This window comes from Thunnus albacares, chromosome 5 (genome assembly GCF_914725855.1).
Source record: "Thunnus albacares chromosome 5, fThuAlb1.1, whole genome shotgun sequence".
Taxonomy (NCBI): Eukaryota; Metazoa; Chordata; class Actinopteri; order Scombriformes; family Scombridae; genus Thunnus; species Thunnus albacares.
The window spans coordinates 16,948,512-16,965,869 of NC_058110.1; the positions used below are offsets into that span (position 1 = coordinate 16,948,512).

At 38.7% G+C, this 17,358-nt stretch overlaps 3 protein-coding genes across 10 annotated transcripts in view; 2 read left to right on the forward strand and 1 right to left on the reverse strand.

The window, feature by feature from the left end:
* dip2ba (disco-interacting protein 2 homolog Ba) overlaps nucleotides 1-4,345 on the forward strand; it is a 44,553-nt gene extending 40,208 nt beyond the window's left edge. For both annotated transcript variants that reach the window (XM_044350994.1, XM_044350995.1), the window contains one exon: nucleotides 105-4,345. In XM_044350994.1, coding sequence (XP_044206929.1) covers nucleotides 105-357 — 253 coding nt within the window. In that variant the 3' untranslated portion in view covers nucleotides 358-4,345. The remainder of the gene's footprint in view (nucleotides 1-104) is intronic.
* An 855-nt stretch (nucleotides 4,346-5,200) lies between these two features.
* LOC122982271 (serine protease 27) lies at nucleotides 5,201-11,909 on the reverse strand. Its single transcript, XM_044351458.1, has 6 exons — nucleotides 11,846-11,909; nucleotides 9,162-9,333; nucleotides 7,969-8,158; nucleotides 7,613-7,670; nucleotides 6,498-6,691; nucleotides 5,201-5,260 (listed from the first exon to the last, which is right to left on the reverse strand). The coding sequence occupies exons 1-6, from the start codon at nucleotides 11,907-11,909 to the stop codon at nucleotides 5,201-5,203; spliced, it is 738 nt and encodes a 245-aa protein (XP_044207393.1).
* Nucleotides 11,910-12,645: 736 nt separating this feature from the next.
* scn8aa (sodium channel, voltage gated, type VIII, alpha subunit a) overlaps nucleotides 12,646-17,358 on the forward strand; it is a 46,320-nt gene continuing 41,607 nt past the window's right edge. For 3 of the 7 annotated variants that reach the window (XM_044350742.1, XM_044350736.1, XM_044350741.1), the window contains exons 1-2: nucleotides 12,647-12,887; nucleotides 16,743-17,076. In XM_044350742.1, the coding sequence (XP_044206677.1) occupies nucleotides 16,798-17,076 (279 nt within the window). In that variant the 5' untranslated portion in view covers nucleotides 12,647-12,887; nucleotides 16,743-16,797. Of the gene's footprint in view, nucleotides 12,888-13,037; nucleotides 13,436-16,742; nucleotides 17,077-17,358 lie in introns of those variants that run through there. The other 4 variants (XM_044350740.1, XM_044350737.1, XM_044350738.1 and 1 more) reach the window with 4 other exon arrangements.

The window sequence follows — 17,358 nt, forward strand, 5'->3', positions numbered from 1 at the left end:
ACGTGCATAATGAATCATTTTCCTCATAGACTTTAAACTCGCTGAAAGCAATCACAGCCTGTAGTTCTCACAGTAACGTACTCTTCGCTCGTCTTGCCCCTCAGTGCTGTGTTTACATGGACCAACCTGCTGGTGGTGGTGGCGGAGCTGAGCGGCTCGGAGCAGGAGGCCTTGGACCTGGTGCCCCTCGTCACCAACGTGGTCCTGGAGGAGCACCACCTCATCGTCGGGGTGGTGGTCATCGTGGACCCCGGGGTGATTCCCATCAACTCCAGAGGAGAGAAGCAGAGGATGCACCTGCGAGACTCCTTCCTGGCAGACCAACTGGACCCCATCTACGTGGCCTACAACATGTGATCGCCCTTCGCCTACTGATGAAAATGCAGAAAACTGAGCCCAGCTCTGAGAACAGACGTAGAGGGAGAAGGACTTGGGGGGTGCGTACAGTAGCTTACCCCAATGTTTAAACCTCAGACACACATTCAAAACACCAAACAATATTAGGAATGCGAATACAGTACCAGTACTGTAACGAGAACGTGCTTCCCTCTCAGAAACTTCCTTGCTTCCACCTGCTCGATCGCCGCGGTCCAGGTTCACTGAGAGTTTTGCTTTGGGGGGAAATACGAGACACATCTGTCAACAGGAGGAAATTTGATCTGCAATCCTCTCTGCGCATCCCGCTTCTCCCTCATCGCTCCAATTCATGCTTTTTTTTTTTTAAAGACATTTTTAAGTACATACTCTCATCAATGAAAACGAAATCCTCCCCGCTCTCCATTCCTTGGTTTTTATGCTGAACCATTCATCCTCCTGAGTGCTTGTTTTGTTTTTTTTTGTTTTTTTTTTTACCCCCCTTGCTTCTTGATGGCAGGATGGTGCACCGGAACTGCTAAGAGGAGCTGGAACTTTCCCCCTTGCACTTTAAGTCCTCGCACCTCTGAGTCCACTTCCTGTCTCGCCTGCCTCAAGGAGACAACCCCCCCATGTGTTTGCTGCTTTCACACGAGCAAATCCACATCAGTATTAAAAAAAAAAAAAAAAAAAATGCCACCAGCAAGTGCGGCCGACATGGGCAGTTCTGACATATTACCTTGCGACCAGGTGCACCGTGGCTTTCACCTCCCGTCACATACTGTATACGCCAGCAGACATGCTGTCACACAAAATGTCCTAAAAAAAATGCACTTGAATCATTTGTTGGTGTGGGAAAAGAAAGACTAGCTTCATGAACATACAAACCTGGATGAGCTCTGATGGGCAGAAAACAGATTCTTCATTTTCAGTATGAGTAGGAGTTGGTCCGTTAGATAGCTCTTATGATTGTGATCGTACTAATACAGTTTTTTTTAAAAGCACCATTTTTCAGAAGAAGAGTTGAAGCTATACCTGGTGTTTGGGTGTGTATGCTAATTGGGAGTGCAATCAATGTCTAGACACGGACCGAGGGGTAAAAAAAAAAACAACCTGTAACGTGCAGAGGAGTCACACAGCAGTGTACTGGTTGGCTTGGCAGTGACTATGCTGAATATTTTGGGAGAACTTAGCCCCAGTTTGAGCCTCACATGTATTACTATTATATTCCAGTCGCAGCACGTAGCATCTGTTTCTCTGACAAATAATTACCTGTTGACCTTTGAAAAACACTGAAGGTTATTTAACAACTTTTACTGTTTGTGTGAAGGTATTTCCAGAATCTTAACGGCTTTCCTTAAAATAAATATTCCATCTGTTACCAGATAAAAATGATTTTTAACCCGTTTCTCAAGTTGCGACTCAGTTTCAGCACTTCGTTTTCCCCAGGCTGCCAACCAGGCTGGGCTTCAAAAATCATATTCCATGACAGATAATTTATTTTTTTATTTCAAGGTCAATAAAATGATACAATAACAGTTAAATATTTACACCTACTGGCCAGTCACACAGCCAGGATGAGAGAAGTGAAGAAATTATCCGTGATATTATGTCTTCCCTTCCCCCAGGAATGGCTCTGCCAGTCTCAGCACCACGCTCTCTCCCATGAGTTGACCTCTGCTCCGCGTCTCCTGCTTTCCCAGAAACGGAGCCCCGTTCAACATGTATTTTTCATAGCGTGAGAGGCACAAACTGGGGTTAGGCAGTGCTGGTGGATTCGAGTTTTGAAAATAGCAGTTGATTAAAACAAAACATCAACTCATGGTCTGCTTGTTCCAGAGCTTTTGACCATAATACATAGTCTTCATTAGCAGATGGGGTTTTCTCAGTTTTTATGGACTTTTCAAAGTCCTAAGAGTGCTCAGAACTGAGGAAAGTTTGAACATCTAGAGAGCAAATAAGGTTGTGTAACACAGCCGGGAGGTCCAGAACAAACTAGCAAGTGTCCCTGGAGATGACATTTTTTGTTGAGGGTTAGCAGAGTTTACTGGCTTAAACTGATGCGAGCTGCTAGCTTACGGTCCGTGTGACCCATCTTGAAGAAAAGAGCATCTTTCATTGAATCTTAGCATCACAGTTGATTAGGGAAATGTAGATAATTAGAAGGCAAGTCAGTGCCTTTATACAGTAAAGCACCATGGTTGCATTTCTGATTATGGACTGTTGAATTTCTAAAAGATATCCAGAATGAGGACTGAACTTTGCCTTACTGAAACCTGTGGAACTTTTTATTTTTGAATCCTCATTTCTAGCTGTGCTTTTAGTGTAAATGAAGAACTTTTCCACTGACTTTGACACATGGAATCAAGACACCAGTTTATAACTCAAAACACACATATCACGTTTTTTAGAGGAGGGTTGGGGGGGCGGGGGGGTTGTTCTTTTTAAGTTTGCAGTCATGCCTTTCTCATTTCATCAATATGCCATTTAAACCAATTCTTTATGAATGTTTGTAACACTGAAAAAAAATAATAAATGAAAATTAGGAATGAACAATCAGAGTAACAGTTATAAGCAACCCGTGTTAAAAAAAAAAAAAGTCAGAATCCTCCTTTAAAAGGCAACAGGAGGTGATTAATGAGGGTAAGGATGTCGTCTGTATACTGTATTTTAGAGGTCAAATACTGTATTACTGGTGTTAATGTGTACATGGAAATGAACTTTGTTGATAAAACTTGACTGATCTTTCATACTTGACAGCATTTTTCTGCATTGTTAATTTAATGGTATCACATCGCAAAAGAGCAAAAAGTTTCCGATTATTTTGGTAGGAACAATGTGCACTTTCCCAATATCATTTTATGTGTGCGTGTCTGTGTCTGAGTGTGTGTGTGTCTGAGTGTGTGTGTGTGTGAGTGAGTGTGTGTCCAGTTTAACAGTGATATTTGGCTTTTCTGGTGCAACAAGGTTTGCCTTTTTTTTTTTTTTTTTTAAATGAAAATGATCCCAGAATATTGAACCATTTTTTAAAATTTCTTCTTCTTTTTTCTTTTTTTTTTTTAATGTCGCCTCCACTGTATTTTAATTCTTTCCATCCAAAATTGGAATTTAATATATTTTATAGGGGTTTCATCAATATTTTCCTGATGTAATCTTTCTTTGAAACTGCACAACTTCTGCAAAAAGCTTGACATTCGACACATCGATAAACCACTCTCCATTCAGTGACGCACACTGACATGTATGCGAGCCAGTATCTGGGGCAAGTCTCACGAATAAGTGAACCTTTTGAGCTACTCTGTGATAATTGCTTTGTTGCTACTGTTTCACTCGGACAAGTTTTAATAAAGTTTTATAATTTCATGTTGGCCTTCAAGCCTTTTCAATAGACATTGGTGCTATTCAATAAGGGAAAGTTAACAGACTTTTGTTCTCCAATGTCATTACAAAGGTTTTATTTCTGGACGCCCTTTTTTTGTGTGAAAATAAGTCGTTCTTTTTCCATGCCAACATTTTCAAACTTCTCACTCACTGCTCTGTTCTAAAATTGTTCATCATCACCAGTTTTCATCAGCTCCGAGATCTGATGAAAAAATCTCTCAACAAGCAACTCAACACGGACAATGCAAGCTGACACACACACACGCCCGCCATTTTCATTCTGATATTTATTTCAGTTTTAACAAGTTGTCGTGTTGTGAGGAATGGCGCTCATTTTCAAACCTCCAAAGTTATTCTAAGCACAAAATGTACATGAGGTAATGAAATTAGGATCTTTCACACACAAAAAAAACAACAACAAAAAACTCAAGGGCCCACAATGTATACCTCAACGACTGTCTGTTCACTATGCATCGTCGAGCTGCAGCAAAGACATTCTGAACTAGTCAATGGTGCGATAACTTCTAACAACATGTCTTACTTGACAAAACACTGTCACAGTGTCATTGGATGTGTTTCATGTCAAATAAAAAAAAATGCTTTGTCAGAGTATCTTGTCATTTTTTTTCCCTCCTCTTTCAAACAAACATTTCTCTAGAAGCTTCAAGAATCAGCTGCTGCGTTAAAGGAAAATCGCATCTTCCCTCCACCAGGTGTCAGTCTGTCTAAATGAAACAGGCTCCTTCTATGATGTCATTAGTTTGTCAGGCTCTGTTTTCAGTCCCAACAAATATATCCATATTAAACATGACACATGCATTTCCGCTTGTACTTGTCGCTTCATAATTAAAGCAATGACGCCATTAGATATCTTATTAGCTGGTCAACAGATTCTTAAACGCTTTAAAGGACCATACCACCAGTTCTGTTTACTACTCCCATTAGTTTCTGTTTGATATGAAGATATTGAAACAAGCTTGTCATTTGTAAGAGTTATCGTTCCTTGATGCAGTTTTGTTGCAGGTTGATTTGAACAGTTTGCACTGCTTTTTTCTGTAACTGTGATGTGACTGACTGACTGAAATCTAAAACTGTACAGCGTATTTAAAAATGGTCAGAAAAAATGCAAAATGTACATAATTTGTAGTTAAGGAGCAACAACTCTGATATAGTCCAATAATATGGCACCACTTTCTTATAAGGCTCCCTTTATGAAGTGGTTCTAAGTTGTAACAAATGGCTTTATCAATGGTTAATAAATAATTTATTAATAGTTTATAGATCTGTTAAAATCCATCAATATGACCATGTTTTGGGTTGCGAGGTTGTGAAAACCCCTTCTGCTGGTTTTTATTCTTTAGTTTAGGAATAATGCAGCTATAAATGTTGGTAATCAAATGAATAACATATTATCCATCCAGTCTGCAGTTAGAATGTCAATAAGTTGTTGATAAATGGATTTTGGTCAACCTTTCCCAGAAGAGGAGGCGTCTAACAGTCTATTGGAGTGGTCGTCCGTGTCATACTGGAGGAGGACAAACACCAGCCAGAGATTTGTCAAAACATTACTAAATTATTTATTAGTCATTGTTAAAACCATTAGTTACAACTTACAAACCTTTATGTAGGGTGCTTTATTAGAAAGTGTAATATTATGCATTATACATGTTATAAATGTAAATGTTAACTGTCCTGTGAGGAATGAAGATTATTGTTTTTGGTAACTGGTGAAAGTAAAACCTTTAACTGTGAACGCTGCAGGAATTACACACAGCTTTTAATGCTTAAGTTAGAGGTCATAAATAATTATTACAGCACCTAAATTTATTGGGTGGCAATAAAATTAAAGATGTTTTTCCTGTACAGTTGAGATAAAAAAATTTTAAAAAGACCTATTTCTGGACTACAGGACAGGCTTTTCTACTATCTACAATCTACAAATCTCAGCATTTGTACAATGTTCTCACAGCTTAAAGCTTTTCCTTATAACATTAAATATTCAAGACTAAATAAGAAACAACCAAAACTCTTTTGTGAACTTAAGTTCTTAGTTTCAGTATAATTAATTAAAACACTCAAAAAATGTGCCAATCTGCTTCATCTGCACTGTGTGACTGTGCTTCAATGAGTGTGATTGACAGTGGCGTCTCCTTGGTAACATCATTCTGATATTTGCTAAATTCTGATTGGTGCACAGAGGTTCGTGACATCACCAACTTCAAACCAGAGTGAGGAGCACCGACAGAGCAGCGGTGGTGGAAAAGCAACTAAGTACATTTAATCATGGACCATACATAAGAACAATTTAGTTGTACTTGAGTTTTTATATTTTTCACACTCTTAAAGGGGACGCTTTGCATTATGGGTACTTCTATTTTTAATAGTTAAAGTGTATCTTGCTGGTGAGACTTATGTACATGCAGGACTTTTACTTGTATGAAGTATTTTTACACTGCTGTATTGATACTTCTACTTTTTTATCTGAATACTTTTGCCACTGTAAAACACTAATACACAAACTGCTCATGCAAAGCAACCAAAAATTTTGTAATTTTGGCTGAGAAAATGTAAGTAAGTGAATGTAAGTAATGGCTCATTGCACTGACCCAGTGATGTTAAAGCTAAAAACAGATTGAGAAGCTGACGATGAGTTAGTGGAGCATGCCATCACTAATCCAGGGGACGACGTGTAAAAACAAAACATGCAACATTTAAACAGTCTGATGTCCAGCTGTGTTCAGTCTGTGTGCAGCTGACTCTGCCTGACTTGTCTCCTGCCAGCCTGAAAACCTGCTGGTTCGAGCGTACATTCCCAGTCTGAGAGGAAGTCTCATCGCCCCGCTCTCCAGTCCTGCACAGATCATGTTCTCAGTGATGAGGCCGTCGTACCAACTGATCAGGTTACATGTTCTCCTGTCGATGAGCTCCACCTCCTGCAATCTGTTCATCAGCCTGCCTACAAAACACAGACCATAATAGTATCACTTTACTAATCGTAACTAATAACTTTATGAATGGTCGATGGTACATGCAGCAATACTTCTTCTATTTATATGTATATTTGTAACTGTATATTACTTGTAAATATAATATAGTTTTTCCTTTTTATCTCCTCTTTTAGTGCTATTTTTATATACTTTGTTCCATTTTATTGTCAATTGTATTGCTTTATTCTATTCTTGATATTAAAATATTTTAATATTTATTAATATATTTTCTGTGTGTGTGGTGAGGAGGGGGCTACAGCTGCATTTCATTGTGCAATCCTGTGTTTTTATAATGACAATAAACTGAACCTTGAACCTTGAAATAAAATAAAATACAAATAGTCACAAAACAAGAGAGAAATACAAGAAATGCAGTAACTGCAGAAATAATTATAAGGTAACACAGGAAAGAAAATGTATTGATCACATCAATGCTACTGGATTACTGCTCAACAATACTTTCTTCAATACATTTTAATTTTGTCTTTGCACAAGTGACCCGTTCACATGTTTGTCTGTGTTCAGCATATGTTGTCATTGCAGCTGGTTTCTCTTCATAGATTAATTATTTTTCTTTAAATTTTAAATATTCATAGTTACAAACTTGATGCCAGACCATGAGCAATAAAATGTTATTGAGTCATTAATAAATGATTTTTAGACCAGATGCTCTGCAGCCTTCTTACAGGAGAAGGATCCATTTTAATTTATTTATTACCGGTATAACAACTTATTACTGGTCTGCAAAATGTCAATAAATTATTAATCAACTATTGATAGAGACTTGATAAAAGGCATCTGAGTGAAACATGTTATTGCTTTTCATAAAATGTTTTTTTTTTTTAATTATTTTTTTTTATGCCATTTTTGCAGACTGTAGAGCAACAAACGTCCCAGACCAGACTCAAACTGGGCCAGACTCATAGTCGGAGTCTTGACCAGGTCTTCCTTGAAAAAGACATTTTTAATTTCATGGACTTCAGGGTTAAGTAAAGGTGAATGTGTCATATTGTAAAGTGGTACCTTCCCCCTCCACAGTGAGTCTGAGTCAGGGATTCAGTGTCTTGCTTAAGCACTCTTCAATATGAAAGGGGATGATGATGACGACCTTTCATGTTGACCTTTCATAATCCTGCAGAATCAGTGAATTTTTACACCGACCTTCTGTAGTAGGTGCTTCTCCATCCTGTGATGAAACTGACTGAAGTTGAGCATAAACTTATGCGTCGTTATGAGGAGTGCAGACGGGCTGGACGTGGTCAGTGAAGTTGAAAGGAGAGCTGAGGAGCTCGTGTATCACGTCATTGTCAGACATGACATCACTGTAGTTCTCTTGCATTTTGACCAGACGGATGGAGCAGATCTGTGCGTTTCCTCCCAGAGCAGATAACATGCCGAGTCCTGCCACCACACGGAAATGAGTTCTGCTGATTCTTCTGGACACAAAACAGAAATAATGTGACTATTAAATGACTTTGACTCGCTGCTGTTTTGTTTCTTGTCCACTATCACCCACCAACCCCCCCCCCCCCCCTTTCTTTATAATCACAAGCCCGTGAAGTGGAATCCTTTATTGTACAATATAATGTACATATCGTGTAAGTAGTGTGCTATATGTGTGTTGTTCATGTAAGATATGAGAGCTAAAACAACTGATAATTCACAGTCTTTCACAAATATACACACTCATACATTGAGAAGAGAAAATGACAAACATGAAGACTTGTGGAAAAAGGAAAAGTAAATAAATCACTGCAGCAAACTGATACAATGTTGGGTCCTAAATGCTGAATCACAGCAGCATTTCTCAGTCAAAAGTCATGATTGGATTCATTGACCCCTGTGTGTTTTTATCTCTGGGGGCCCCAAAACTGTGGCTTCAGCTTGTTACAGTTATTGTGGAATTTCTAGAAAATCTTGTATCTATTTATCATTAAATTTTACAACAAGTTTGTTCTCTTCACAACGTATAAAACCTCCACGTGTGAAACACCAGTACTAACCTTGGATCAGGACTAAAATAACCCTATTAGACACCCGCTCGTATCGACCACACAAACAACCACAGCTTTCTCTTTTCTTAAAGATGCATCCAAGCTTGTCAGTATTTAATATACATGGTCATGATTTTTAATCCTACTTCTCTTCACATTTTGAATAATTTAAAGTTTTCTTTAAACCAATGCAAATACAGTTTGGTTATAGATGATTTAACCTCTTTTGAGCTCCGTTAATTGTCTCTTTTTTCTCTGTAAATTCACATATCAACATGTTTAATAGCTGAACCAATACACCTTAAAGCAGTTTTTATATTAAATTCTTTTTCCACCAGGTGTTTACGTTATTTTGTCTTGTGTACGCCAGGGAGGGGGTCATATATGACATGTGACTTGCAGGTGCGAGTCAGTCACATCAGTTGGGTGTGTAAGTTATATTCACTTGTATTTGTGGAAGCAGTGTGTGGCTGCGAGCACCCAGAGGCTGTTGAGAATCGTCCCACCACTGTGATGCCTGGACAGGAGCTGGATGCTGACCTGCCAGGGCCATGCGCCCTCAGGAGCCTCCTGACCCCCCACTATCTGAGATGCACCGGGGGGCCGACCAGGGGCCGCTGCCCACAACCTCACAAACACAATCAGATAGTTTTAAATGAAATGACATCCAAACAGTAGCTGAGGAGAGTGTGTATAATGTGTGTGACCTTGCTATGTTAGATATTTAATGTGATTAATGTATCGCTAAGAATACTCTGAGATAATGAGTCAATTACTAAAATAGTCAATCAACAGAAAATAATTTTTCAAATTTGATCTACTGATCGTTTAAATCATTTACTTTTGGTACTACTGTAGGTGTCTTTTTGTTATTGTTACTGAGCATGTTTTTATTGTATATGTACAGATTTGTACCCACACTGCAAACCCATTTATCTCTGGGATATGATGTTTCCCTGCTTTTCTCTGTTTTACATCACTGTAAATTGATTATCTCTGGATCTCAGACTCCTGGTCGGACAAAACAAGTCATCTGAAGACGACTCTGAACACAAGACTGAAAACAATAATAGGGTGGCAACACTGCTCTAATATATATATAAAATGAGGTGGATTTTCTGTTTGTTAAAGCAACACTATGCAATGTTTGCTGATCAGTAGCCATTGTAGCCACAAGTAAAATACAGAGCCAAAGTAAAAAAGTAAGAAACACTCATTCAGAACTTTAATAATAAGGCAAATTAGAAAAAGTGGGTGAATACAGCAGAAACCAAATAATGATGATGAAGTACTGGCGCAGCCAGACTGGGAAATGTTCATGGGAGCTGTATTTTTCTGAATTATAACTGATTAATCTTTTAATGAACCCCAGGGACACGTTTCACCGTTTCAGAAAGGCAGATGAAAGAAATGCTCAGTGAAAGATTGCATTGAGTCACAGAAGCTAATGTAACAGCAACTAGCCAGGAAATTACATCAGGTCTTTGGCTCTTTGGGACGACAAGAAGAAATAAACAAAAACAAGTCTCCCATTTCAGTACAGTGTGTTTACTTGTACTAAAACCATTCAAATGTTTATCAGTTATGCCAAAACGTAACGTAACACTAACACAAGTAGAGTCATAAAGTCAGAAAATTGACTCTAATGTCAGTTACACAACAATATCTACTGTTTGCTAACATTAGCCACTAGAAGCTCCTGGTCATCAGACCGAATGTGGCTACAGAAGCAAAACTCCTGAGTGTGTTATTTGTTCATTCATGTTTTTCATTAGTCGGGTGAATTGGCACTACAGCAATATATTTTGATATGAAGCCAATACAAGGTGTTTTCTACTCATATCAGAAAAGAGAATGCAAATATCACATTTGGAGAAGAAATGACAAATATAAAAGTGTTCCTTTTGCCAAACAGTCTCTGATTATGTGACTTTCATAATGTGGGACAGTTCAGGCTGAAATCTGGGACACTCAATGGGAGGCTGAAAGGTCTAAATCACCTTAATTCATGCAATAAAAACTTCTCTGGTCAGTAACACTCAAGGTCAAAGTGCATGTCTATGTTTGGTCATTTCAGTAATTACAATGTTTTTGTAGTTACAGATAGTATAGTAATGTATTATAGTATGTATTATGTATTAATATTAGTATTAATAGAATTTGCAATCTGCCTAAAAATAAGTCAAGCATTAAAAGACTAAGACCCCTGAATAACTTTTGATTTTCACCTTATATGTTCCTGCAACCGACCAGCACCTAACTGAAATACTGGCTGTGCATGGGGAGTACTGTCCTTTTATACCCCTGAATAAGTATTGATATTGCACATTTAATACACTGAAATGCATATTTCACCACTTTAACATATATGACTGTCCCACATTAGTAAAACCAGCTGTCCCACATTAGTAACACATTTTCTACAATGGAACAATGAATTGACTGAAATGAAAAAAATATAAAGCATGTTTTCACCATATTGTAGCATATTTTGAGGCATGAATAAGTCATAAACTCGCTTCATTCATGACAGATTTAAATCCTTAACATTAAATTACTCAAAATCCTTTGTCACTGACCTTTAACTGGACTTCACAGCAACTACTACCTGTAGGAAGATTGCATTGCTCCAGTCTATGTGTGTATGTGAAGTCATGTGATTTCAATTACACTCCAGGTTTAATTAGACAGCAGTCTTAATCATTAACATTTGGTAGAAAAAGAGAAAGATGCATTTGAGTTTAGTGTCCCACAATACACTAATTTGAAGACTGAGTTATTTCTTCTTTCAAAAGTTACATAGCGACACTTTAATACTATTTAAGTAGAAGAAGAGTACCTTTCTTAAAACAATTTGAGAAAAGGTTGGCTATTTTAAAGACTTCTGTAAGTAAAAGTTTGTTATTTCTATGTATATGGCCAATGTGACATCTTGACTGTATCTATTTGCATACAACCAATCTCAGTGCGATTGTATGAAGAGGTCCAGTCCTCCTGTTAACTACAACACATAACTTATTACATAACTTATTATATTTCATCAAAAAGGGAAAAAAATGAATCAATTTACTCAAAAATACATAATAAGTTACATGTTCTTAGTTCCTTCCCACCCTGTTGTTGACTCACTGTCCTGCGGTGAAGTCTGAGCGGTCCAACACAGAGTAAACAGCACCAGAGCTTTGGAGTCCATTTAGTTTCTGACCGCAAACAAAAACAACCTCAGTCCCTTCCGATCAATGACGTCATGTGCACGTTTAAGCCCGTTTGCGTCAACAGTGAAATAAAAAACGGCATTTAACTCATGATTAATGATACCACGTCAAAGAGTCACACTCCACAAACACACAGATTCATATTTGCACATTAATTTGCGCCATTAAAGAGCAGAGTGCAGGAGGAAGAGCAGCAGGCTATGAATGAAAATACTTCACAATGACCTTAATAAGAGATATTTCAAAAAAAAAAAAAAAGCTGTAAAAAAACTACATAAAGTATTAATATACTGTACGTGGAGTTTAATTGGAGTTATACGGCCCCAGGAAGAGTAGCTGTTGCCTCGGTAACAACTAATTGGGATCCAAATAAACAATTAACAATGTGACATATATTGTTTTTAAATGAATGTAAAAAAGGAAAAGTTTTTCTGAAAACTACATGTGGAGTAAAAGCCATTAATCTTGCATACATTTGGCATTTTTGTAGTCTTTAAAACCTGAATCTATAAATGTTTCGTCTTTATGTATATCAGACGTTCAGTGGCCTTTCTGGAAGCTGCCAGTAAATTCCTGCACTATAAACTCACCACACTGAACACACAGTGAGCCAATGCGTTTTGTCGGATAAACCTTGTGCATGTTTTTTTTTTTTTCTCTCTTTCTCTCTCTCTCTCTCTCTGTGCACAATCACACCCGTGCTCATCTCTGATCACCACACACACTGGAGGGGGGGTTCAGAGGCTGGAGGCCTAAATGACCTTTACGATTTTACGAAAACGCACTTGCCGACACTCCCTTACATTCTGCTGAGAGTCATCAATTATGCAGGGAAACTGCTCGCACTGAGGGGGAAGATAGCAGCAACAATATGGCGACAACCGCAGTTTCTCCCCAATCTTTTCCACATCTGCAGTCCTGCACCGGCTTTCTGGATTCATTGTAACGCTTACAAAGTGAGTACCCTTCATTGTTAATCGCTGGAGAAAAGAGAGCATATGTTAAGAGGTGAAGGTAGATTTTCTCTCTGTCGGTATCCTTGCGTAAATGTCGCAGAGCCGCACACTGCCCCGCATCTTTTTTTTTTTTTTGGAGGGGGGGGATTGAAGAGGGTGTCTGCGTTTGCTGAGCGTCTATCTGCTGGACCAGGAGCAGCAGAGGAAAACATATATTTATCAATCAATTGATCTCGGATCGTGAGGTATTTATCGGATTAACTGTTTCGTCGAGCATCCAAAAGGCATTGATTAGACTTTTTGCGAGAGAAAATGCTCCGCACAGGCTTCAGGTAGGGCGCCGTCTGACCGCTCCAGCCTCCAAAAAAAAAGCTAAAAATGTAAAGATTATTTTCAATTCGCGGTCACCATTTTTGGCTTTTTATATACTCCGGACTACAGGATGATGCGTTTCATACACCATAAGGCTTCGAGAAAGGGGCTGATGCTATGTGAGTAGCCTGGTCCTCCTTCCATCATCAATAGCCGAGAAATTCACATTCCTCCAGGTGATTTTTTTTTTTTTTTTTTTTGGTGTGGCAGCATCCAAACTGTTCTCTTATCGTGTTATTGTTGTCACTTTCATCTCATGTTGCTGTTTGTATGTGGTTTTAAAGCTGCTGTCTAGCTTCATACTATCTTGTGCATAGATAGAGCCCTTATTGATTTGGCAGTCGACATGGCTTCACGGGTGTGGTGCAGATCCTTCAAGGCAACGCGCAAAAACGCACGGAATATCTCGAAGAAAAAAATCAATCGTTTGAGGGTTTTTTGCTGAATAACATAGAGGGACTTTTATTCATTTTGACACATCGACATCACACTTGTGACTCTGACAAAAAAACCAAACAAAAATACACGGTTGCGTTTACCACAGCGTGACATTTTCAACATACAAACCACCCACTGCAGCAATGTTGCTTTAGCCAATTTGGTCGTAGCCACATCTCTGCGCAGTATAACCTCCAGCTTCTTTCTGTGAGGCTGAGCAGCACTTTTCTATTTAATGAAATATATTAGAGAAACGCACATAATGGCGTCTCCAGGCCCTCCTTTCTTAATTAACAGCTTTAGTAAACAAGTCTCTATTTCTCGCTGCGTCTGAATTTAGGGGGGGATGGTTGAGAAAATGCCTTAAATATGCCTGTTTTCTTTGTGAAAATGATTGCATTACAAAGCTTGGATGCAAGCAATGTGCAGCCCAGCAGGCAGAGACACAACAAGACGAGTGTTGTCATCATGACTTGATAACATTGAGAATTGAAGGATAAACTGCAGGCCTACAGGCGTCGAGAAGGGAGTTCAACAAGGAGGCCTGGCACACAGCAAAAAAACGGTTTTCCAGGCAGATCGGTTATGATTTTTTTTCCATCTATGAACCTGCATGCAAGCATTCGTGCATATGTGTGTGTGTGTGTGTGTGTGTGTGTGTGTGTGTGTGTGTGTGTGTGTGTGCGTGCGTGCGCGCTCGTGTGGTGCTGAAGCGGACAGCGCCAGCAGAGCAGCAGAAGGCTCAGTGACTGTGAGGTTCCGGGGTCCATTTTAAAACAGACGTCTTGGCTCACAGGATGCATGTTTTCATGTGTTTCTCCTTTTCCCCCTCATATCACGACAGATAGAGTGTGTGTTTGCTGTGTGATATCAGCTTTACACGTCGAGCATTTTTAATTAGATCGTGTTATGCAAGAGAGGGGAGCAGGGAAGTGACAGGCCTTGTGATTCAGATATGGCTGATTCCTCTTGTTTGGGCTACATCTACCTTTCTCTTCATCATAATATGAAGTTCTGCATCCATGAATGGGAAGGAAGTGTCATAATGCTGAAAATCTGCCAAAGAAATGAAGTAATTACAGTCATTTTCTATCTTTCAAACAGTGAAGGTCTGAGTTCAGGTGTGGCTGTGTTTCCTCTGAACCTGTGTCCTCTCAGCTGCCTCGTCTTTCCTTCAGCTCTGCCTCACATTAGTACATTGACCCTGAAATGTCCTGCAGCTTGAACAGTTGTCATGTAACCATCATACCCTTTTACATCTAAGTGTGTTGGCAAAAGGCCCTACTGAGTCATGCAGCCATTAAGAGCAGCATTTCCACAGCAGTTCAAAAAATTATAAGGAGTAAAATCCTTAAAAAGGGGGTCAGTTGTCTTGGCTGTCAGGGGTTTAATGCAGGACCCAGAACTTACTGCCAACACTGGGTTACAATAAGAAATCACACTTTATGTTGAGGTTGCCTGAACAATAAGAACAGCCATAACTGACAGAAAATGTCTCTCAGATGTGTAAATGACATTAATTTTACTTATTATTCTGTAAAATCTTGAGATTAAAGGCAACAGAACATTTATAAAAGAAGTAAATATCTCTTCAAGCAATTTCATGTAATAAGTGATACATTTTAGAAATATAATAGCTGAAATAATTAATTATTGTTATGGTTATAATTGTTTAAGTAATATAAACATATACATGAAGTATGTGATGTCATGAACTATAAATCATGCATCACCAGATATTTCTTCCTTTTCCAATTTTGATGATAAAATCGTCACAAGTCTTGTCACAAAAACACTTTGACGTATGTGTATTTGGTGAAATTTCTGATGAGGAAATACAAAATCTGTTCATCTTTGAAGCCTTTAGGTCCTTCAGCCGTCATTTCAGTCTAATCTTAAACAGTAGACTCTTTAATTATGTTAACCAGAGACTGAAGGAGGTTTATTAGTTAATCAGTTAATTAGTCCGATTCACAGAGTGACTGTTTTTATGTTTTCTGTATCATTGTTTTGTTCTTGCTCTGGTGGCGTTAAAGGATCACTGAACAAAATTCTGCTCATTTTATCTCCTTAACTGACACAAATATAAAGGGAGAGACTGTAGAAAAGCTCTCAGCCTTAAAGGGATATTTCACTTTACTATAATTAATGCAGCTTTTAGTTTTTGCCTTTAAAGTTCATGAACATTCAGTTGATAAGATGTGATTTACTTTGTAGTTTATTGACTTGATACCTGTATATATAAGATAAAAGGTGTCACACAGGATAAAATATATTTTTTATATCTATAACTGTTGATAAAGAGTGAGCCAAACATTGTGAATTCTTTCTCATCAACAGTGTTGAAGACAACTGAAATATAAACGTTTCTGCTTCTCATTGGCTGGTGAACGCCTTTTCTCCCTGACTGTGGTTGGACAAATGTAGTGTAGATAAAACCATCATGGTGTTTCCTGTTTCTGCTACAGTCAGGGTGTCTCCTGGTTGTAGTTTTCTGCTCTCGGGCTGTTATGTATCGACAGTTCTTTATCAAACAGTGGTAGTGTTTTATTTTTTACATTCATTTGGATCAAGGAAAACCATCAATTTGGAAAATGTGACTATTGTAAATAAATAATGTGGCAAGGATGCAACATTTAAGCAGCCATTTTTGTAGGACACCATGTTACTTGTGGTAATTTTTCTACTCTGGAACTGGTGGAATCAAATATTTTACATTTGTAGTGGTTGTACCACATTTTCTCTACCTTAAACTCATATTTCTGTTTTCATGGCTCCATATCGAAACCTACAAATGTGTGTTTGTGTGCAGACATGCATGCATCTGGGTGTTTTTGATTTGCCCTTAAACATTCTGTCACTTGTTTCAAACCTCGTCTGATTATCAAAAAAGATTTTAGGATTATTGCTGAAAAGTCAATGTCAAGATGATTAAAAAAAGAAAAAAAGAGATGATGTTCACATGCTCAACATATCAGATCCATTTAGAAGACAAGTATATTTTATTAGTAGAGATGACCTTTCTTCTCTCTGTCCCTTCTGCAGAACTACTACTGTGGATGGTACAAACCTAAAGACCAAGTAGTTGCAGGATGAAAACATGGCTGCACCCCTTATTGCACCGCCAGGACCTGATAGCTTCAAGAAGTTTACTGTGGAATCTTTGGGGGGCCTTGAGCTGCGCATCAAAGAGGAGAAGAACAAGAAGCCACCCAAGCAGGACAGCAGCTACCGCGATGACGATGACGAGAACAAGCCCAAGCCCAACAGCGACCTGGAGGCTGGGAAGAGTCTGCCCTACATATACGGGGACCCCCCTTCTGGAATGGTGGCGGTACCACTGGAGGACTTGGACCCATACTACCTGAATACTCAGAAAGTGAGTTTACAGAGATCTGAAATACACACACACACACACACACACACACACACACACACACACACACACACACACACACACACACACACACACACACATACAGGCTTAATGATGTTATCAACTCACATTCACTACAGCTGTTCAAACCAAAGGATGTTTCAGATCAGGGCTGGGTATCAATACTTTTCAGTACTGACCAAATTGTGTCCATCGTATCAAAACAGCATAGAAAGCTGGCATCACATTTCTTGTCAAATGTGATGCCAGCTTGCATATGGAAAC